The sequence below is a fragment of the Balearica regulorum genome, chromosome Z (assembly GCF_011004875.1).
Source record: "Balearica regulorum gibbericeps isolate bBalReg1 chromosome Z, bBalReg1.pri, whole genome shotgun sequence".
NCBI lineage: Eukaryota > Metazoa > Chordata > Aves > Gruiformes > Gruidae > Balearica > Balearica regulorum.
Window position 1 is genome coordinate 17669521 of NC_046220.1, and position 22498 is coordinate 17692018.

Consider the following 22498-nt stretch of genomic DNA (forward strand, 5'->3'; position numbering starts at 1 on the left):
CTGTATTCTGTACAGGACCATTAAATTAGCAGGAGGCATAACCTTTAGTCAGCCTAGCTATAACTGGCGACAAAACAGACTGTCCTACCTAATCCAATGCCTCAATTTTGCAAATAGAGCTGTTTGGTGTTGGGGGTGGCTGTTGTGTGAGCTACAAGCCCAAGGGAATTGACTTGGGTTCAAAACAATGGGGGGAAAAAAAACTGAATTAAAAAAAAGAGGAGGGGAAAAACCTGCTTGTAATCCAGATTAAAAAGTGTCCAAGGCAATGGCATGCAAAGGCCACCATTCCTGGCTACTGCTCCTGTTAAAGCATGGCTCATCGTGATTTTTGAAGTGGAGCTGCAACTGAGCAAAACCACCAGGCAAGTTTTATGAAGTAACAAAGATTTAATTTTGCAATCTCGCTGGCAATCTGGCCTCAATTTGACAAACCCTTTAAGTATATCTTTAACTGGGAACATGGGATTAATTGTATTGATTGTATTGTTTGTACAACGTGGTGATGTTTATAGCTTCAACTGAACTACGCAGGGAAGTGAGGCTCTAAACGAGGACGGTTTATCAGAAACCCACTTGGTCATTGGTTTTTTTATGTACCAAAGATTTTTCAGACTCTATGTGCTTCTCCCAAATCTTTTACCTTGTAGATTTCCCACAAGAGCCGATCCGCTGTAGCCACAACACTCTGCACACTTCAAGCAGTGACCCCCACTTTCTCACTCTTTATCTTGCCATTCGTTAGGGCAGTGAAAAAGTACGAATATTTCTGGGTTTAGTTTTTTTTTTTTTTCTTTTTCCTGGCGCCGCTCCCGCCCGGGCACGGGGAGTCCCCAGTTCCGTCCGACGGTCGCCCCGGGGTACCGGGGCTTTCGGCAGCCCCGAGCCGTCGCCCTGCGCCCAGCCCCGGCCCGGGTGTACCGGGGGCGGCCCGTCTGTCGGAACGGTGCAGTCTGTCCGAGCAGTGCTGTTACCACTCATCCCCGGGGGTCCTCGGGCGCGGTCCCCATCCAGTATCATCGCCCACCTCCGCCGCCGCCTGCGCCCCCCGTGCTCTAGGAACCGCTGCTCAGCTGCCCGCCGTCTTGTGTCCCGCCCGCCCCGCAGGCTGTCACGCTCCCTCTGCCCGCCGCGCCCCGCTCCCGGCGAGGGGGCCGTGGCTCTCCGGGCTGCCCACACCGCCGGAACAGCCCTCCCAGGAGCGGCTTCCCTAGGAGGGGGGCACCCATCTCCCCTAGCCCGGCCCGGCGCGTCCCGCCCTCAGACGCGCTCACTCCCCCCGCGCCGCCGCCCCGTAAGTACCGGGCGGCGCAGGCCGTCGGGCGGTGCAGAGCGGCGGGGATGGGTCCCCGCGGCGGCCGCGGGCTGTACGTGGGGCGGAGGGCCGCCGCCCTGCTGGCCGTGCTGCTGCTGGCGCTGCTGGCCGCGCTGCTGGCGCTCGCCGCCCTCTACGGGCGCTGCCGGCAGGAGGCGCCGCCGCCGGCGCGCCCCTCGCCCGCCGCCCCCGGCCCCACCGCCCCGCCGGGGCCCACTGCCGCTGGCGGCTCTGGCCGCCGCTTGCCTGGCCACCTCCTGCCGCTCCACTACGACCTGGAGCTGTGGCCGCGGGTGCGGCCGGGCCAGGCGGGGCCCTTCTCCTTCAGCGGGCAGGTGAACATCACGGTCCGCTGCCGGCAGGACACGGACGCGGCTGTGCTGCACAGCTCCGGGCTGCGGAGCTACGGGGTCCCCGCCGTGCGCGGTCCCTTGCCCGAGCCGGGCGCCGCCGTGGAGGTGGCGAGGCTGCGGCAGGAGGCGGCGGACGAGGTGACGGTGCTGGAGCTGCGCGGCCGGCTGCGGGCCGGGCGCCGCTACGTGCTGCAACTGGGCTTCCAGGGCCGGCTGGAGGAGGACCTCGACGGGCTCTTCCTCACCCGCTACACCGACCAGGGACGGAGCAGGTAGGCGGCGGCGGCCGCCCTGGGGACCCCGCGCCCCTCCGCCGACGGCACCGGAGGTCCCGCGGCAGGGTCACCCGTGGCGTGGAGGCGTCGGATGCAGCTCCGGGAGCTGCTGTGTCTCTGCAGACAGTATTTCAGGTGGTACCAGGGCTGGACGGCACTTGTGGGCGCAGCTCGTTGCCCTGCGTGGCAAGAGAGACGGCTGCTGTGCACGGCGGGGCTGCCCAGGGCGAGGTCAGCACCTTTTCCCCAGGTGCACTTCACCGGTTGCCAAGATAACATGTCAGAAACTCAGGTTTATGCTCAGTGATGGTCTCTCTCCTCTCCAGAGAGCACCAGCTAGATTGCCCTGGCTTTCCTTCAGCAGCTGACCTGATCCACAATACCAGCTCGTGGTGCCTTGCAAAGACCATGCTGAGATGGTTTGCAAAGATCTTGTTTGCAGAAGCTGGTGAGGAGCTGCTGCTCTGGAGTTAGTCTGGGAGGGCTTCCTGAGGGTCTGTTAGACGGGGGGGTCTGTCTTTGGCAGAGGAAAGAGTATCTCAACTGGTCAAGCAACGTTTTCTGGGCAATTTCAAGTCTTTCACTGCCTTTGACTGGCAGCGAGGGGTCAGACGATACCTACGCCCAGTTCCTGGGAGCTGCAGTCTGGCTCAGCGTCTTCGTTCTGGCCTCGCACATGTGTGTGTAGCACTGACAGCTCCTCACCTCCCCTACCTGTGCCCGTGGGGAGCATGTCTTTATCCAGAACCCAGGATTTCGAATGTGTGTTTGGGCAGGAGTTTAGAGACGTTCACCACGTGCAGTTTCAGAAGTATGGTGGGATAGGATGGGTGGCCGCTTGAGGCAGCTGGACTTTGTAGGTGCTGTTGCACATGAAGTTGATTGGCTGTTATCAAACAACCGATGATGACCTTAGTGAGTGCTATTTGGATGCTTTCCTTTTTGTTTTCTTTTGAACTGCAGAATCCGCACTGGGGCAGTGTGACCTTATCAAGCAGCTGATCATCATGAACACATTTTCACCCTCAAAATAGTGCTTGCTTATTTAATTTTTTTATTGGGAATCTTGGGAATTATAAACTTCTGGATGTGTAACTTGCTAAAGAAAAGTGAAACTTAAGATTATGATTCAGATAGTTCCAGTGGAAGACAAGTTTCTCAAAATAGGTGTTTAAAGCAGAAGCAGATAAATTGCTTATTTTAAAGTTATCTAATTTTTAATAATTAAAGATGTAGTGAATTGCTGAGGATCAATGAGTCAGAAGGAAAACGAGAATTAAAATTCAGGTGTTCTTGGCTCCTAGCCAAGAGTCCACTAAAATAAACTGAATCTCAACAGTTCATACACTTCTTGTTCAAGCAGATAGTATTCAGTTACGCACAAGATCCATACATGCAAATCCCTGTATGAGTAGCAATATTAAGAAACTACAAAATAAAGTTGGTTTTATTGAAACGGAGGAGGACTGTGTGGTTTTTCCACAACAATGAGTTGGCTTTTCAGCTGCCAGCTCTTGTGTAAATTTTTACTGATATCATTGTCTGCCACATCTGGAAAATTTAACTTATGCAGACTTTTTTTTTTTTTTTTTTTTAAGAGAAAGCAGATAAGTTGGTTAGCCTTAGAGAAAAATGCAGTATGCTAATAAGTATTTTTAGGAAATAGATTCTGGTTTACTTCAGTTGCTACTTCTTCATTCACAGGATTATTTGTGCAACTTTTGAGTTAAGGAAAAGCTAGAGTACATTGCTTAATTTACATAATTTTAAAAATCCAAGTAATTAAGAAAGGAGCAAGCACTTAATTGCATAATATTGTATCACGATGCTTTCTTATGCTGTATTAATTCAATCAAATCCTATCTAAGAAACTCTGAATTAGACTATGACATTTTTTGATTCAGACTGTGTAAAATTCAGAGGATCTAAAAAATAAAAAAGCTATTGTCAGCTGTGCTGCCAAAGTAGAAAATAAGAAAAAATGTTTTTAAGTCATTAAAATAATGTGTATAGTTCAATTTCCATTTGTTTAAAGGATTTATGACAATTGTTCTATTCCATTCTTAGCTCATCACGAAGCACTAATGAAATGTGAGACTGCAGTCTGGTTAAAGAGATGCCAGTGGTGTTCAGACATTGAAATAAATTAAAAGAAATCAACTGATTGCAGATATAACATATTGTCTTGGTTACTTGTTCCTGCTCGCATTCCTGATATTCTTGAATGGATTTTGCATATCTTTTCTGCTTGAAAAAGGCTTTCTCTAAATCAAGAGTATGCAACAGATTGTGTTTTTTTTGTTTTTATTATTTTTGAGGAGGTATGTTTTGAGGGCTATAGTCTGTAAGCTCTAGCAAGCTATTAATGATGCAAAAAGTTGGATTCTAATGGATTATCTATCAGGAGCAATTTAAAAACATTGAGTACCCTTCAGCTGTCAGTACAAAGCCTGTTACTATTCAGTGAGGAAACCACTATGTCCAGCAGACTGCCCTGTAGCTCTTCTAAAGTGACTCATACCTGGATCCAGCAGACTTTCGGGGTCTAATTCCTGTGTAGGCTTTTGATTTCAGCACGTAACCTAAACCACCAGCTGTAACAGACAAAGTGCCATTTATCTATGGTTATGCAGACTCCTGTATTTCTTGCATGCATACAAGTCTTAGTGTTTTTTGTAATTTGTGCTTATGGAACCCCTAGAGAGACCTCTTGTTTCAGAAGAGTTTAAGCACAGAAGGGCAAGCTTTCAGTAGACAGCTATATCCTAAAGAGAAGCAAAGTTCCTGAAATGTTTGTTCCATCTGGGCTTTGGCATTGGCTTTTTTCCTGGTCAGATATCCACATTGCTCTTGGCAGCTTGGCAGAATTAGGTAGTTGACACAAAGTACTGTTCCCTGTCCTCGCTCCAAGTTGGAGCCGGAGCACACTGGCAAGGTGGTGTGGGAAAGTTGTTTGCAGAGACAGCTATTTTCAGAAGAGTTAACCTCACCTCTGTGGAAAACAGAATAAACCAGAGCTCAAACTTTACTGAATTTCCAGCATGGAAATTGTTTGTTATCAGTTTGATCATCAATGACTGCATATATTTTTACTGTTGTTGACACTTTGTACTACTCACCTGATCGGTCTTACATACAAAAGAAAACTCCAGAAAATGGGAGCACTCTTTATGGATAGCACACATCCCATGTCTGCAGTGCTTGCAGGAGCAAAGAAAGTAAAAAAGGCAGATGCTCCCATTTCACCAGCACTGAGTATTTGAAGGCTTTCCTGTTGAAATGGGGAATCTGTATTCTGCATATAGCTGGGAGAGTCTGTGCCAGGATGTAGGTAGGCAGAAAGATACAGAAACTGCCTTTGCGCTTCCTCTGTAGTAGCCCTGGTTCAAACATATATGATGCATGAAGCAGGAGGTTTGCTGTAGCATTGTTCTGCACACAGATCTTGGACTGCTGTGAATGAGCTTATGTATACTACTCCAGGGTTAGGGGATCCTCATGGAGTGTACAGTAAAGTGCAGGCTCTATGTCACTGTTCAGATCAGTGTTTCAAAATCCTGTGAGAATTTTGCTTGGTAGCCACTCTGCACATACCCTGTGCAACTTCTATAAAATACTTGGCTGGATAGGGCTGGTATTAACGAGCATCCCAAAATGTAATTGCACACAGTATTTGTGCTGATTTTTATCAGTTGCTTCTGTACCAATTACTAGAATGAGGACAAAGGGAATTAGAACAGCATCGGTACAGTTAATTGTGTCTCAGAGCGGGGGATCTGAAGTTCTTCTTAGCTCTGTTTTATATGAATCTGTGGGTATGGCCATCAAAGACAAGGTACAGAAATCAGAGCAAATAATAGGTTTGTTTTTTTCTTGAGCTGCATGTTAGTATTGAGCACTGTTCATCTGAAAAACGGACTGAGTGTTGTGGACAGCTGCTGCACAGAACAGGATTCTGCTCACTGTAAAACTCCCTTACTTTGAGCCACTTCAGAGTTTGTTTTACGGTTTAATTCTTACATATTTTTAGAGTGGAATAAATCAACTATAAGAGATGTTAACACAAAACCCCATTATGCTATCAGTATTACAAATAACATTTTAATGAGAAGGCAATTTTAGAATAATAACTTTTTTGCATCAACATAAAACATTTCTTCTACAATTACTCTGGTTTTTTATCGGGTGAAGCAGGGTACACTAGGCATTCATGTACTATACAGGATGCATTTCTCATTTTCCTTTTCTTCTTTTTAGACACTAACTTAAAAAATAAAACTGTTTAGTATAAATTGTCAGTGATTTAGGCTAAGAGATCCTGTTATCTGTTTGTTTATCATTATTTAAAAGTACTGTGACTTTGATTTTGTTTTATGAGGGGAAGGAGGCATTATATGATACTTATGAAAAAAGAAAATTAAATCTATGCACAAAACTGTGGACTTGAGAGGAATTTATTTATCTGCTTAGGCAATATTACCCTGTTTTAAAAATGTATTTCCTTTTGGGTAATTTGTTTTGTGATAATATTGCAGTGTGGAAAAAAGTTTGCTAGTTATTCAATTCATGCTAATACCTTCACCTTAAAAAAACCCCACCAAAAAAAACAATAAAAAAGCCCAAACAATGACTCATTCTGACAAATGATGTGAGGTAATGAGAGTTTGAAACACTACTTACTTGTGTTTCATGCATGAAACATTTCCATTTTTCTTTTTTATTTGGAGTCCTCCTGAAAAATAACATTTAATCTGTCCTCATATTTCTTTTATATCACGATGTTTTTGCCCAATATGTGCTATATTGTATTCTTGACCAAGAATTTCTAGTGGGCAAATTTGCTAAGTGTCTGCATCAGTTTCTGCTGGTTTCTTGTGGGAAAAGTTGCAGTCGTGGAGTTGCTCAGTGTTTCCTAGAACCAAGCTGCAATTGATTGCACAACTGAAAGCACAGAAGCACACTTTGCTGCATAGGAAAAAGAGATATAGAGTATTTTCAGTGATTGATTCCCTTGGTGAACTGGCTCATCACTTTTGCTTCTCCTGTGCAACCCTGGCAGAAGTTTAAGTCACTTTCTGTCATTGGACAAGATAAAGGAGGAGAGGAGGTGATAACTTGTGTCCCAGGTGGAGTTTCAGCTGCATTCAGCAAGGTGGCTGGTGGCTGGCACAGCACACACTTGACTCCGCAGAGAATCAGGTCCGTAAAGAAAATCTCCCTGCACTGACAGGCAAGAAGTCGAATACACTGTGCTGCTTGCTCTCGAGCCGTTCCTTGCTTCAAAATAGACGTCGTGGTCCCAATAGTGACTGTGCATCAACATGTGTTCAACATGGGTTGTTTTAAATGTCAGAAGTTGTCTTGTGGTACAGCATCAGATATGTCTGTTAAATGAAATGTACCATGTTTTGAGAGTGCAGTGCTTTTACACAGTTGTCCTGTTGATAACTCGGTTCCCCAACATCATAAATGAGGATGACATAGTATAGATGAGCTGCTGATGCTTTCAGCATTGGGTTTATTAGATTGCCTTTGAGCAGGGTTAGATAGCACAGCTATAAAAATGGCAACAGCCAAACATTTTTTAAAAGAAAGGGGCTCCTGGAGGGCTGGCCTTGGGAACTGGGTGGAAAGCATTGCTGGCATTTGTCAATGGAAGCAGGAAGCTAGTGACTCGGTTGCTTGGGTTGAACCACATCCAGTGCGGTATATTTTCTGCAAAGTGATGTAAATATCGATGGAACGCTAATCCATTCATTTCAGGTACCAACAAAAGGGAATCTGAAAACATGCAACCTTAGGTTTCAAACATAGGTTGAGTGCTACAGATCATGATTGTGTGCAGTCACGTTGTGCTTGTAGGAGGATCTGATTTGTTACTCCACTGCATAGTGCAGATCCGACTCATTACATACTGCTGCTTAATGTATAGATTCTGACCTGATGGCTCCTGGCTCATTTGGCATGTCTCTGTGCTAAGTGTAAGCCTTTGTGAATCTGGTGTGAATACACTGTCAGGGAACAACTCAACTACAGGTGAAAAATATTAGCTCTGTGATAGTATTGAGGTCACTGAAACAGCAGATTATGCCATTCTTGTATGCCCAGCTGCTGGCTACTACTTGGCTGATAGGTATGGAGCTTTGAGAACCATTGCATGCGTATTTTTTTCTAATTCCTGGTAAAGTTGCCCTAACGTGAACAGCCCAGATGTACAGCTCTTCTCTGAAACTGTGGCCATGGGACACGGTGATTTATCTTTTGATTCCAGCCAGTGTGTATCACAGAAGAGTGAGAGATCATTCAGACAGATCTGATCAAGTAGTTAGTTTATTGAATTCTAATCAGTAAATTTAAGTGTGTAAAATATTTAATAAGTCCAGATGGATTGGCAGTCAATACTGTACTATTGACTACACTTAAAGTTAGTATGGGATTATTGTTTAAGCTTACTATACGTATTTTAAATGTTATATGCATGCCAAAAATGTCACTTACTAACCCACTGATGTCTGGTGTCAGGGAAAGGATCTCTCAGCCTTGAGGGGTAACCTTGAGAGGCGTCCCTTCTCAAGGGGAGATCACCGCCATGCAGCCAGCTGCTATGGAGGGAGAGCTTGACGGACCCTGATGGCTACAGATACTTATAGTGTAAAGTGGTTGATTTGTAGTTTGATTTTATGCTGTTAAGGCAGTTTTGGATGTTTTTCAGCCCAGTTTCCAGCCAAATGTGTTTTTTGGATTTGGTGCTGGGTTCTCACTGCTGGCATCACACAACAGGATTAATATCAGTTAAGCCTTCTTGCTGAGCATCTGCCTGGACCAAAGTTCAGTCAGTTCAAACAGGAGGACACATCCTTCACAGTGTGTCACAGAGATCTTGCCCCAAGTGAGGCAAGGCTCCATAGCTTAAGGTAGAAAAGGATTCTCTTGAATGTTTTCCCGGATTTGCCAGTGCACTGGGATAGCCCTGGTGCTGCTTTCCCTGGGGTTCTTCTCTGTGTGATTTGACAGAAATGTTCAAGTGCATGTATACGCAGTCACCTAACAGTTACTACATTTTTTTATTAAAATGTACCATTAAAATAAGAGTGCATGCATTAGAGGGAGGAGCAGATGTACAGAGAGATTCTAATTATGAAATTAAAGTTGGCCATTGTATCACTTTTGAGCTCTGGCCTGCTGTGTGCAAAACTTAAATCAACTCTGTGTTAATAAATGAACTAGAAAGCTCAAATATTTAAAATATGATATCTGGAAAAGGCCTGTGAGGCTGTGAGGGGAAAAAAAAAAAGAAAAGGACCTAATTAAAAAAGACTGCTTTTCTCTAGAAGCATCCAAACTGAACTGACTATTGGGCACAGGGATTTGATCATGGCTTTAAATAATAACCAAACCTTTTCCAAATTTGCATATCTATGTGAGTCACTTCTTGCTTTTTCTAATTTGGTGTTTCTATAAACTATATATTGATTTTTATCATCTGTAGCGTGCTGGATTAATCTTACTTGTATTTTTAATACAGTATGCTGATTGCATCCCAACTGGAACCAACATATGCCAGGACAGTTTATCCATGTTTTGATGAACCTGCCTTGAAGGCCACATTTAATATCAGAATTGTCCATGACCCAAGCTATGTGGCTCTTTCCAACATGCCTGCTATTGGTAGGTAAACAGCAAGTAGACTTACGGGTTTTTTTCCCCCTACATTACTTTTTAAAAGGGTGTAATTTATCTGAACAGACTATGTCATCCGATACAGCAGTGTTCTGTTGTCCATGTGCTAATGCCTTGAAAACGCACAGAAAATCTGTGCCTATGAAGTAAAAAATGTGGAGACAGTTATTCGTAATTAATGTCTCTGATGGCAATAATTCTGTGGGTTTGTAAGTTAAGATGTACTGTCCTCTGGTTGCTGGAGGCTGCGTAGGGTTTGATTCCTGGCATTTACTGCTTAGTCAGTGTGTCTGTCTCACTGCGTGACATCTGCTTAAAACAAAATGGCAGCCCCAGTATGCAAAGCCTGTAATTGTGTGTATGAAGGGATTCCTTTCATTCCAAGTAGATTTTAAGACATATTTATGACATACAAAAAATTGTTTTACCTGGCAGAGACACTATAGCCTTCTGTGTATGTGCAGAATAAGAACGAGAAGACTATAAAGCTCTGGAAATGCTTCTCCTGTCTCTTGCTGCGATCTTGTGTGGGATGCGTGTGGAGTATAAGGTTCCAAACAAATTCTGTAAATTAGTGTTCCTACGGAAATCTATTGGATCTCTTGCTTCCTTCTTAGTATCTTTTTTCCTGCAGTTCAGTGCCGTGAATCTTTATTTTTCACCTCAATAATTTTCAGCTATAACAGGAAGTTTTGTGAGATTCACATGGAAGCTAAGTAATAGATTATATTATAATAGATGGGAATCTCTGTGGAATCACTTAAAGCATTTTATTCCCCTGACAGTCTTGTCCACTTCTCTCTTATGTAGAAGGAAGGTATCTGATGAAGTATTTCATAATTCTGGGGCACACATGACCTATATTTGAATCATAATAGGTCATACATTTTAGAGATATGCAGCATGGGATAAATTGTCCAAGGTTTGCCCACATCCTAAAACTGACACAGTTGATATCCTTCCAAGACTTCAATTAAGAAGCTCAAGAGTGGATTTTTTGTTGTTTACATGGAAGGTCATGACTCTGATACGTGGCAATAGCAATGAGGCTGGCTACGTGCCTTCTACCAGAAACATATGAAGGTAGTGCAGAAATACAGCATATTAAAGAGAGGTGTAAAAAACCATGCAGAAAACACAAATTTCCTTATTTGTTATGGAAGAGCAATGATTTGAATATTTCTTTGATATTTTTTCTAGATGTATCTGAAATGAAGGATGAGAACGGAAGCCTGTGGGCTGTTACCACATTTAACACTTCACTGAAAATGTCAACTTACTTGACTGCTTTTGTGATTTGTGATTTTGATTATGTCACCAGAACTGAGCGAGGAAATGAGGTAATTATGAGACTGCGTAATACATTATAGCAGTTTACAACAGAAATTTGCTCTGTGGTACATCTTGTGCTTTAGAAGATATCATTGACATTAACTGTGCTTTCTGTTTCAAAACTATTTGCTTATGTGGCAAAACTGTTAACATTTATCCTGCAGATATTTCTCCAGAAAGCTTTCCCTTAGGACAATTAGTTTATTGTCCTGTCTTGATCATTTCATACAATTCCACAAGTAGGTATAGGCTCTGTATGTTAAAACTTCAGCTATGTTGCAGAAAGTACTGGTCATAATTCAGGGTCTTATCTTGTTAGCTCTCTTAGTTGGAAAAAATATCCATTTCCACTGCTGTGACAAACCATTGAAGCTCAGTGCCTTGTTCTTCAAGACCCTTTGAGGAGCGGTGCCATGACATCAGTGGGAGCAATACTGTGCTCCAAGCATTTTGTACACTAGTATTTTAACCTTTTATTCTGCAGTGGGCACATTTTTTAGCCTCCAAAAGTGACTGGTTTGTGTTTGAAGCTTCTCCATCAGTGAGTATTCAGTTTTGCTCTTACACTACAATGGCAAAGCTTCTTGAGGGAATCTGTTAAAAAATACACTCCGATGGCACCAGTCGTTTCACTTTCCTTTTGCTGAAAGTCAACAGGGGAAAGATGTTCCAAAATAAATAATAAATTCAAGCATAAAGCTATTAAGGGTAGCATATACTTGCTATCCTTAATAAATGATGGCACATGGTTTCTTCACTGTCATCCTACTGGGGAAAGGTGGGACAAGGTGAGAGGACAGTGCAGAGGTGACCAAGGAAGCACAGTATTAGCTCCTTTTTAAAGTGAAGAATTGACTTGGTGTGTCTGTATTGGGGTTGCATGGCAAGGTTTTGGGAGCGGGGGGATTGTAGGGGTGGCTTCTCTGGGAAGCTGCTAGAAACTGCCCTCACGTCCAATATAGCCAATGCCAGCCAGGTCCAAGACAGACCTGCTGCTGGCCAAGGCTGAGCCCATCAGTGACAGTGGTAGTGCCTCTGGGATAATGTATTTAAGAAGGAAAAAAAACCCAAACCCACCAAGAGCAATTGCAGCCAGAAGAGAGGAGTAAAAATATGTGAGAGGAACAGCCTGCAGACACCAAGGTCAGTGCAGGAGGGGGAAGAGGTGCTCCAGGCATTGGAGCAGAGATTCCCCTGGAGAAGACCATGGTGAGGCAGGCTGTCCCCCTGCAGCCCATGGAAGTCCATGGTGGAGCAGATATCCACCTGCAGCCCGTGGAGGACCCCACGCCAGAGCAGGTGGAGGCACCTGAAGGAGGCTGCGACCCCGTGGGAAGCCCATGCTGGAGCAGGCTCCTGGCAGGACCTGTGGCCCTGTGGAGAGAAGAGCCCATGCCAGAGCAGGTTTGCTGGCAGGACTTGTGACTCCGTGGGGGACCCACGCTGGAGCAGTCTGTTCCTGAAGGGCTGCACCCCGTGGGAGGGCCCCCAGGCTGGAGCAGGGGCAGAGTGTGAGGAGTCCTCCCCCTGAGGAGGAAGGAGCGGCAGAGACAGCATGTGAGGAACTGACCCCAACCCCCATTCCCCGTCCCCCTGTGCCGCTGGGGGGGAGGAGGGAGAGAAATGGGGAGTGAAGTTGGGCCTGGGAAGATGGGAGGGTTGGGGGGAGGTGTTTTAAGATTTGATTTTATTTCTCATTATCCTACTCTGATTTGTTTGGTAATAAATTAGATGAATTTTTTCCGAAGTTGAGTCTGTTTTGCCCATGACGGTAACTGGTGAGTGATCTCTCCCTGTCCTGATCTCAACCCAGGAGCCTTTCGTTATATTTTCTCTCCCCTGCCCAGCTGAGGAGGGCAGTGATAGAGCAGCTTTGGGGGGCACCTGGCCTCCAGACAGGGTCAACCCACCACAAGATCATACCTGCCATCCACTGTATAGAACATGTTGGATGCTTACGGCTCTGACTGGTGCGATTTTCTTGGGCTGATGTGTATTGACAGGAGTTAGCAAAGCTAAGCATTCAAACCAGCATTTTTCAGAGGGAAGTGGCACCACCCATGATCTGTGAGATAGAGGGGAGACGGTATTTCACCCTTTGATTTCAGACAGAGTTGCTCAATTTGTGCCTCCACAGTGTTTGTGTGAGCATGTTCGTTGTGTCCATTTTGTCATTGCTGGTAAGTAATTTACAACCCGAAACAGTGTCATTATAACTCAAAGCGCATACTAGAAGTAGGATTTTAAGTCTGCCCATTGTGTTTAAGTTTTGCAAAGTGAAGTGATCTGGTCTTTGAATCTCCTCTGAAGCCTTGGCTGAGAAGAGGGGCTCAGAGGCTGAGGATACTCTGTTGACTTTATTTTTTCCCTTGTAAATAAAATCCTGATGCTTCCCAACTGTGCTCTTAGCTTTTGGCTGTGCAGCTCCTTGTGAGGCCATGTATTGCATTTAGATGCAATAAATGTGGGGGCTTTGAGCTGCTAGGCTCCTGGGAAGGGTCTTGCATCCAGAGATACAGAGATACATAAAGTCTCAGTCTGCTCCATCACCTTGGGCAAACAGCTGCCCTCGTCAGTACTGTGACAGAGCAAATGGGCATGGGAGGGGAAAGCTTTGCTTGCTGCTGCTGTCTCCGTTATTCAGAAGTACAGATGTCATCTGCTTGAATATCATCTGCTCAGATGTCATCTGCTGTTTCCAACAGCACTGAGAGGCCAGTGGTTTGTTTCATGCTGTGAGAAAGTTCAGGAGGAGAGATGTGTATGTTCAGGCAGCAGACACACTCTGAACATCCATTTCTCTCTCTTCAGGGAAATAGTGGTGGTCTGAAGGAGAGTTTGTCACCCATATTCACTGGCTGGAATGCATTGGCTTAAGATGTGTGACTTCAAATAGTTTTACAGCATTTCCCGTTTAATAAAAGTGTCCGTTTATTCCAGCAATGTGTAGATGGATTCAAGTCTTGGCCCTTTTGAAGTGCTGGAACTCTCCTAGATTTTAGGAGGATTAGGCACTGTGCCACATTTTGTTAGGTCCAGCAAAACTTGAGTTGGATATTTTTTTCATTAAAAGCTTCATTGCAAGTTCTGGTGTGGACAGACAGCATTTTCAAACAATGATTCACAGAAGAGAAGCAAAGAAAATGAAAATAAGAGGTTTGTGTAAAATAACACTTCCTCGTTTTATTGCAGATACGTATTTGGGCTCGGAAAGAGGCAGTTAAAAATGGGTATGTTGACTATGCTTTAAATATCACAGGCCCAATATTTTCATTTCTGGAAGACTTACTTAACGTCAGCTACCCTCTGCCAAAGACAGGTGAGATATTACTTATTTTCTTAAATGGACCAGAAATGGCTGCTGCTGGTGTAATATTCACAGAAGCAATGGGTTCTTTTGCAGTATTCTCTTTTTACAGCTTACCACATTTATGGAAGAAAAAACCCCTAAGCTTTAACTCACTGAATTTGCCTTTCTGCATCATGGCTCTTATCAGCCTATGCCTCAGCACTCTTACCTTTACATCCCTCTCATTCTTTTAAAGCATCCTTTCCTAATAAAGGGGCAAATGGGGCTGCAAAATGGATAGAAAGGAGTTGTTCAGTCACATGGCTATTTCTGGGATGCATAGACTATACCAGGCAAGGATGTTGTTGTCAGTACATCCTCTTAATAAATCCATGCTTGCCATAACCCATGTCTCCCCAAAGCATTCCTTGCTCTCTTCAATATGCCCCTGTCGTCGTACCTGTGAATTGGCTGAGTGCTCCCGCACATTCCTCCCCAGAAAAAAAATTCCTGCAGGAAAACATTGTTTCTACTTAAAATGGACATCAGGTAAGTGAGTTAAGTGAAGCTTCAGTCAAGAAGAAAGGGTGCCGTCATGTAGTTCCACTGTACTGTTTGTCTGGTTCTTGTACTTGGATTCCCAAGGGCTTCAGCATTAATATTATGGGGAAATGTGCTCTTTTATACAAATTGGTAGGATACTGAGAGCACAGAAGGCAGTTCTTATTTAAAATGAGTTTTGGAGCTGCCTATGATCTTAGCAGATTGCAGGACTGTGGGAGAAGATTTTCCCTCCTTTCTAGACCAGATAATTTGTGGATTTGTCAAATCTATTTTGGCACTTGAAATAAATAAATTTTCATCTGTGTAAATGTATTATCTCCCCGTGTATTTGGAACAACTTGAGAATTACTCACTACACTTCTTGTGGAAAAGGTAGTATACTCAGTCTTCATTCATTACATTTTGTTATCTTAGTAATCACACAAGCTACTCAAGGGCCGTAGATGACTCTGTTTCACACTTGTGTTCTGTTTAGCAGCAGTGTCAATACATTAATTCATTAGTATAAAAATACTACAAAATTGAGGTAGAAGAATGGTATTGCAGGCTTCCTGTTAGGTAAATCTCAGTTTCACAGAATCCCCACTGTAACGTCTTGCAATACCATTTGCATTTCCCAATGACTTTCTTTGAAGTTTTGCTTAAAAATCAATAGGATTAGATCAACCAAGAATAGCTCCTTGTAAATGCTAGAGATTTCTATTGTGAACTCAAAATGTGAAATGAAGAACAAACTTATTTAAAATAATGGGTATTTAAGGGTTTGTCTTCACCTGATTTTAATGCAGTTATAAGTGAACTGTCTTGCCCCACGCTGGCTAGATGAGGACTGCCTCACCGAAAGTGAAATGCCTTTGCTGTAAGCCTGAGGCAGTAAGCCCTGCTGAGATGCAGTCTAGTTTTGCTTGGGTTCAGCACCATGCTTACATTTACTGCCTAGCTTTGGGACTGGAACTGGCTCATGATCAGCTGGTTTGGAGTACAAGCTTGTGTCTGCTCCCAAAATGCTCGGTGTATCTTTTCCAAATTTTGCTCTTTGCTGCTGAGTTTAAACAGTGTATCTGTCTTTGAGATCCTTGATGTTTCGTCCAGCTCTCACATTTGAACTGGAAAACTGCTTCCTGTGCATAAGGCAGGAGGGTAGTACAGAGGTAACAGCTCTACTGTGGAAACAAAGAGATGATGTTTCTAAGTCACCTTTCAAACAAGAGTGGAAAGGATCCCTCTACTCACAGAGCTGAAAGAGCAAGATTTTTTTTTTATCAGTTGCTAGTCTGAAGAAAGCGGTAAACATGATCTTTCCCAAACACATTGAGAAACTCATACAGAGAGATTTCTGAGAACCAGAAGCGAATATATTCTCTCCTAGCATTGGTAGAGTACAGCCTTCATTTTTGTTCAAAATATTTCTATGTACAAGATACAGTGCAGATCTGGGCTTTGCAGGAATTTCTTATGTGGCTCCCTGAAAGAATGGCAGTCATAGATGAAAAGTATGACAAGAAGAAATTTCAGAGACCATTTGCAAGAGTGTTGCCATAATATCACAAAGAACCACTAAAATGTAGTATCCTTTAATCGCACACTGAACCAGTGTGAGCATTAAAATTGTGAGCATTTTACTTCCAAAAATTTTAAAGGTTTTTTTTCTTTTTCTTTCTCTGTTTGAATCCATTTAGATCTGGTTGCACTGCCTGATTTTGGAGCAGGTGCTATGGAAAACTGGGGGCTAATGACTTTCCAAGAATCATCACTGATGTACCTCCCAAGTGATAAATTCACAAGCAGAAAGGCAATGATTGCCGTAATTGTGTCACATGAGCTAGGACACCAGGCATGTGGTAAAAAATTCTGTATATTTTTTTGTCTATGAGGTAGTTTCTTTCCAGATGCTGATGATGCAGTCACTGTAGAATAGAAATGGTGACTTGACAGTAGGAGGTGTGAGCACTGGAGTACTGGAAGACTGTTTGATCCTATGTTCCACTAATAAATCAATATTAAAAGCAGGTTCTATCATATTACAGACTGCATGCTGACTGCACAGAACTCATTGACGCAAAACTGTTAATGGGTTGCTTATTTTTTTTCTTGCACAGTACCTGAATGCCATGCTAGAAAACACTGTAGGGACATAGGGCTGACACAGTGCTCTCTATATGCAGTGTACTCAGTACTGCATGGGAGAATTAATGGACTTCATGAGTATTCTTTGGTAGCGCCAGTGGATGTACATATTGCAAAAGGTATTTTGGTTTTTTGTAAGAAAAAACTATGGTATGATAGAACAAAATCAATGTGAATACATTTTATGCTGTAGCTGGACCTTTGTCTGGTTTTCATAGAGATTTTCAATTTGTTTCTTACTTGGTTTGGAATGATAATGCAGTTTCATTTTTTTTATGGGCTATGTTTAATTTACTGTTGTTTGCCAGAGCAACAACTGTTTGCGCTTAATCAACAGCGTTAGTGAAAGAGTTTAACTTGGCTAGTGCACTTGTATGCCCTTCTGACAAGGTCTGTAACTTTTCAGACCTTCAGATGAGCAGAGTGTTTTTATTGCAGGCTGATAAAACAAATGTCAGTAAAGTCTATGTTAAAACAAGGCTGTAGTTCAAGTTGTTAAGAATTAACAAATACAATATAAATCTGCAAATGATCAGTTTTTTGTTAAATATGATCTGCCAAATAGGATTATGTAGGAGCTGTTGTGGAAGTTGTATTGCTTGCCAGGATAGGGATTTGCTGATTTTGGAAATGGTTATTTCCCTGGTTCTGTTTATCATTTCCCTGACAATTTCCTTTTGTTAAGAACATCAAAAATGTTTTTGTAATTGCTTGATAAATGCCCTACTTTCAATCATAGCCTGATATGATCTTTTAGATATTTAAATTTTATTGGGAAGTGTTTAAAATGAATAGAGTAAAAGAATGATATAAAGCACTGACATCCATACTCAAGGTATAAAATTGTAGATGAAACAACTAAAAACCAACTGCCCTGAACCTCTGACTTTTTCCAAGGTTCATCTTTTTCTACTGAATTTTCACTATCTGAAGGAATATCCAGCATCTTATTCAATTGACATGTACACATTAAATAAAGTTACTTCAGCATAGATATGTGTGTTTAACCTGCAAAAATGAAAACAGCAGTCCAAAGACATGTTGAGATGTTTTTTCTTTCTAAGTGGTTTGGAAATCTGGTTACAATGAACTGGTGGAATGATCTGTGGCTTAATGAGGGACTGGCATCTTACTTTGAGTATCTGGGAGCTACCTTTGTTGAACCCAAGCTTTCACTGGTAAGTACTAATGCTTACTGAAGGTAAGCTAAGGTAGCAAATTTCCAGCATGTACAAAGAAAAGGAAGGTGCAGAAGATGGGATTTAATTAAGCAATGGCATTAGTAACTTAAGTCCCCTGGGAAAGACCAGCAGGTATGATTCTTCCTTGGAAGGTCTCAATCTGCTGGGATCTGTGATCATACCCAGCTCTTCTGCAGCTGGACAGCTGTGATTCTGCAGTGACAAGGAGTTGGTGTTTTGCCCTAGATCTATTGTGTGCTTTCTCTCCTGGGTCCTGTAGCTGATAGTTTGCCTCCCTGCCTGTCCAAGCGCTTTTCCAAGCATCCCATACCCCAGGGATCTTTACCAGGCAGTGACTAAGTTAGGCCATTTTGAATCTGTTTACCCCACTGGATCCATGGAGGTCTGGTTGTGGATAAGGCAAACATAATGCACATCGCTAATCTGACAGCAGGGTAAAACTCCTTACTGTTTCACTCAAATGGGAATAAGCATAAGTCCCATGGTGCATTGGAAAACTCCATCTGCATTAAACTCTGAGACAGGAGAATAGGTGCTGCTAGTTGTAGCCACGAGCGGAGGTGCAGTCACCTGTGCAATCACAAATGTCTGTGCACAGTGCCCTCAGCTTCTGAAGAAGGGTGAAGCCTTTAGTCTGGGCACGCCCGAGACTGCAGTCAATGCAGTCTGCTTTTTATTGGCTCAGATGAAATACCATTTGTCAATTCCCTTTTCTAATTCACCAAAGTACTTAATTACATGCTTAATTTGCAACTAATACAGGCATGTCAAACAAATTCTGTCAGAAGGATTTTTAGGTCATGGGATATGCTTTGAACTTCAACAACAGCTCACTTTATTCTCTGTAATACAGTATTTTAATATCATTGAAAAGTGGAAAGGCCACAAAATTTTAAATTGGAAATAAATCCTTGTTTCCTTTTTAATTTTAATCTTTTAATTTAGAAGCTTACCTTTCTAAAAATCAACAACTGCCATTTTGTTTATGTCCATAAAGAAAATGTTAATAGTGGACAGTAATTCCATTTGATAAATTACAGTTATGTGATGTGCCTTGGAAATCCAGACGAAATTACTCAGGTGTGAGAATACGGGGCTTTCTTGTGCAGTTTTGTGAGCCATGGACATTAACAGAATCAGAGAATGGTTGAGGTTGGAAGGGGCCTCTGGAGGTCATCTTGCCCAACCCCGCCTGCTCAAGCAGGGCTACCTAGACCAGGTTGCCCAGGATCACGTCCAGATGGCTTTTGAATATCTCCGAGGATAGATAGTCCACCACCTCTCTGGGCAACCTGTGCCAGTGCTCGGTCACCCATAAAGTGCAAAAGTGTTTCCTGATGTTCAGAGGGAACCTGCTGTGATTTGTTTTGTGCCCATTGCCTCTTGTCCTTTGACTGGACACCACTGGAAAGAGCCTGGCTCCATCCTCCTTGAACCCTCCCTTCAGGTATTTATATGCATTGGTGAGATTCCCCTGAGCCCTCTCTTCTCCAGACTGAACAGTCCCAGGTCTCTCAGCCTTTCCTCATATGCGAGGTGCTCCAGTCCCTTCAGCACCTTAGTGACCTTTGCTGGACTCTCTCCAGGATGTCCATGTCTCTGTTGTACTGGAGAGCCCAGAACTAGTAACGGTACTCCAGATGTGGCCTGACTGTTGCTGAGTAGAAGGGAAGGCTCACCTCCCTCAGCCTGCTGGCACTACTTCTCCTAATGCAGCCCGGGATGCCATTAGCCTTCTTTGCTGCAAGGGCACGTTGCTGGCTCACTTTCATCTTTGTGCCCACCAGGACAGCCAGGTTCCCAGGTTCTTTTTCACAAAGCTGCTTTCCAGCTGTGTGGCCCCCAGCACGTACTGGTGCCGGAGGTTGTTCCTCCCCAGGTGCAGGACTTTGCACTTCCCCTTGTTGAACTTTGTGAGGTTCCTGTCAGCCCATTCCTCCAGCCTGTCCAGGTCCCTTGAGTTGGCAGCATGACCCTCTGGTGTACCAGTCACTTCTCCCAGTTTTGTGTCATCTGTAAGCTTGCTGAGGGTACACCCTGCCCCATTGTCCAGATCATTAATGAAGGTGTTGAACAGGACTGGACCCAATATTTGCCCCTGAGGTACACTGCTAGTCACTGGCCCCCAACTAGACTTTGTGCCACTGATCACCACCCAAATACAAACTGAACCCTGAAAATGAAATTTACTGGCTGTTTACAAGGTGAAAAATTGGTCAACAAATTTGATCCCATTAATTGGAAGCCTGTGCTCTTTTCCTTGAGATGTGCTCAAAGTGGCCTGCAGTGTTTTAAAAAACTTAGGGTTTTTTTCTTCAGCTTTGTAAGTATGTCATTTTCTATCACGTCTTAGGACAGACACTTGGGGGAAACTGAATCATCATTTGGCAAAAAGAGGACTTCATTGATTTATACCAAAGGAGCCATTTTCCTTCCATAGTTCTCACTGCGCGACAGCAGAAATGCTACATAGTTAAGCCTTGCTACCCTCAGTAGCTTAGTTTTTAGGTTATTGCTCAGTGTTGCAGCAGGAGAAACATAGAATTTAGGAGGAAAATGCTGCCATATTAATGATGTACAAATGTAAATGAGATACAGGTTTTAAGTTTTCAGTATTTGTTCATTTGCTGTTTAATATAGTTGACTTATTTTCCCCTGAGGATTACGCTGTAATTGTATTTGTCATGCCCCAGCCCACAGTCTTCTCAGATGTAAAGTTTTCAGTGATTAATAATGTTGCATGTGGAAAATGTTAGGATTGGGTGTATAGTCCCTTTTAGTTTACAGGGAAGTTAAGGAAGGGAGAAAAGGATCTTTTTTTTATTCACTGACAGACTATTTCTATCAGTGCTAATCCCATAGTCTACATTCTCTCCTTGAGAATAAGTATTTTCTGTTCAGCTCACTTAGATTCGTCTTTTTCTTGCAGGATAAAATCTTTTATGATCATGTTGTACAACCTGTCTTAAGGGAAGACAATGAAATAGGAGTTCGATCTTTGTCAGAGAGTGAAGACAAGATCAAAGGATCATTTTCTTTAATGTCTCTGTTTGACAGCATCACATACAACAAGGTTAGTATACTCTAAACTAATGGTACAAAGTAGGTTTGAGAGAAACTGTTGAATGACAATGCTTTTGATAGCTTGTTTTCTCATTCAAAATTTGTTTCTGCTGCACATACAAATTTATTGGGTGTTGCAAATCTATTTGGCTGTGAAAGAAATGGTGAAAACATTTCTAATCTCTGTGAAATACGAAGCCTAGGAGTAGACTGACTAACTTCTCTGAAATATAGTTTGAAAAAATATTGCAGTATAATCACAATAATAATTCATGTTTTCTCATTGCTTTTTTTGTACTTCAGGGAGCTTCTATTACTTGGATGCTTTCTGGTTTCCTGACTGAGAAGTTGTTTATCAGAGCACTTACTGTAAGTTTGAAAGACTAATGCCTTCATTTTGATTTATAAGCTTGAAAATGACAATTGTACAAATTACTGTTTGTCTTGCTGATGTTTTTCATTGAACGCTCATGAATTCTGATTCTTCTGTTTGTTTCCCTACAGTCATATCTGAGACAATTTTCCTTCTCAAATGCTAACCAAGATGATCTCTGGACCCACATACAGATGGTACTCATTTTATCTCTAGTATTCTTGCTCTGTTGTTTGGCACAGTCCAAATTTAGGGCATATACTATTTGTAGAAGACTGCACTGGAATGTGGCTATCCCTAGTGCAGTCCTCCTCTTGCATAAGATTTGCTTTGCTGGCTCTTTTGGCTAATGATTTCCTTCACAAGTGTTTATTTGGCTGCTTTACTGCACCTGAGATCAGTACCTGGAGCTAAGTACAAGGAGTAGAGAGATGAGATGGGAAATCAGAGCCAGGTGGAATTTGGGGTTTCATGGAGATCGTCTAAGCCTACATGAAATTGCATAGCCTATTCTTCTGGAGCTTAAGTTCTGCCAGATCAGAGTGTGTGATGCTCTGGGCTTGATGATCAAAGGTGCTGATATGTCACAGATCCAGCAAAGTCTATACACAGGGCAGTAGCTCAGCAGTTCACACTTTGCTGGTTTTGGCACAAATCTGAGTAAGAAAACAGGTGCTAATAATAGGTTTATTTTTAAAAATTTCACTTTCCTCTTCCTCTAAAGAAGGCTTCCACTGTGTTGCAGACTCAGTCTTGGGTTAAGAATGAGAGTGCCACAATTTCAGATATGCAAGGCTGCCACATCTTTTAAGCCAACATTGACTGTACCACTTCACACTAGTTGGGACTTGAGCTTAGTATCTTTTTTAGTTTGTCTTTACTATTCAGTTTGTTCACTAGGTAGTCACTTAAAAATCTTTGTGTT

At 43.0% G+C, this 22498-nt stretch overlaps 1 protein-coding gene across 3 annotated transcripts in view; it reads left to right on the forward strand.

Annotated features, from left to right (window-relative positions):
- The first annotated feature begins 1326 nt into the window (after positions 1–1326).
- The window catches only part of LVRN (laeverin), a 40118-nt gene continuing 18946 nt past the window's right edge, over positions 1327–22498 (forward strand). For all 3 annotated transcript variants that reach the window (XM_075740305.1, XM_075740306.1, XM_075740307.1), the window contains exons 1-9: positions 1327–1940; positions 9469–9611; positions 10824–10963; positions 14148–14274; positions 16488–16642; positions 18000–18113; positions 21067–21210; positions 21504–21569; positions 21705–21770. In XM_075740305.1, the coding sequence (XP_075596420.1) occupies positions 1342–1940; positions 9469–9611; positions 10824–10963; positions 14148–14274; positions 16488–16642; positions 18000–18113; positions 21067–21210; positions 21504–21569; positions 21705–21770 (1554 nt within the window). In that variant the 5' untranslated portion in view covers positions 1327–1341. The remainder of the gene's footprint in view (positions 1941–9468; positions 9612–10823; positions 10964–14147; positions 14275–16487; positions 16643–17999; positions 18114–21066; positions 21211–21503; positions 21570–21704; positions 21771–22498) is intronic.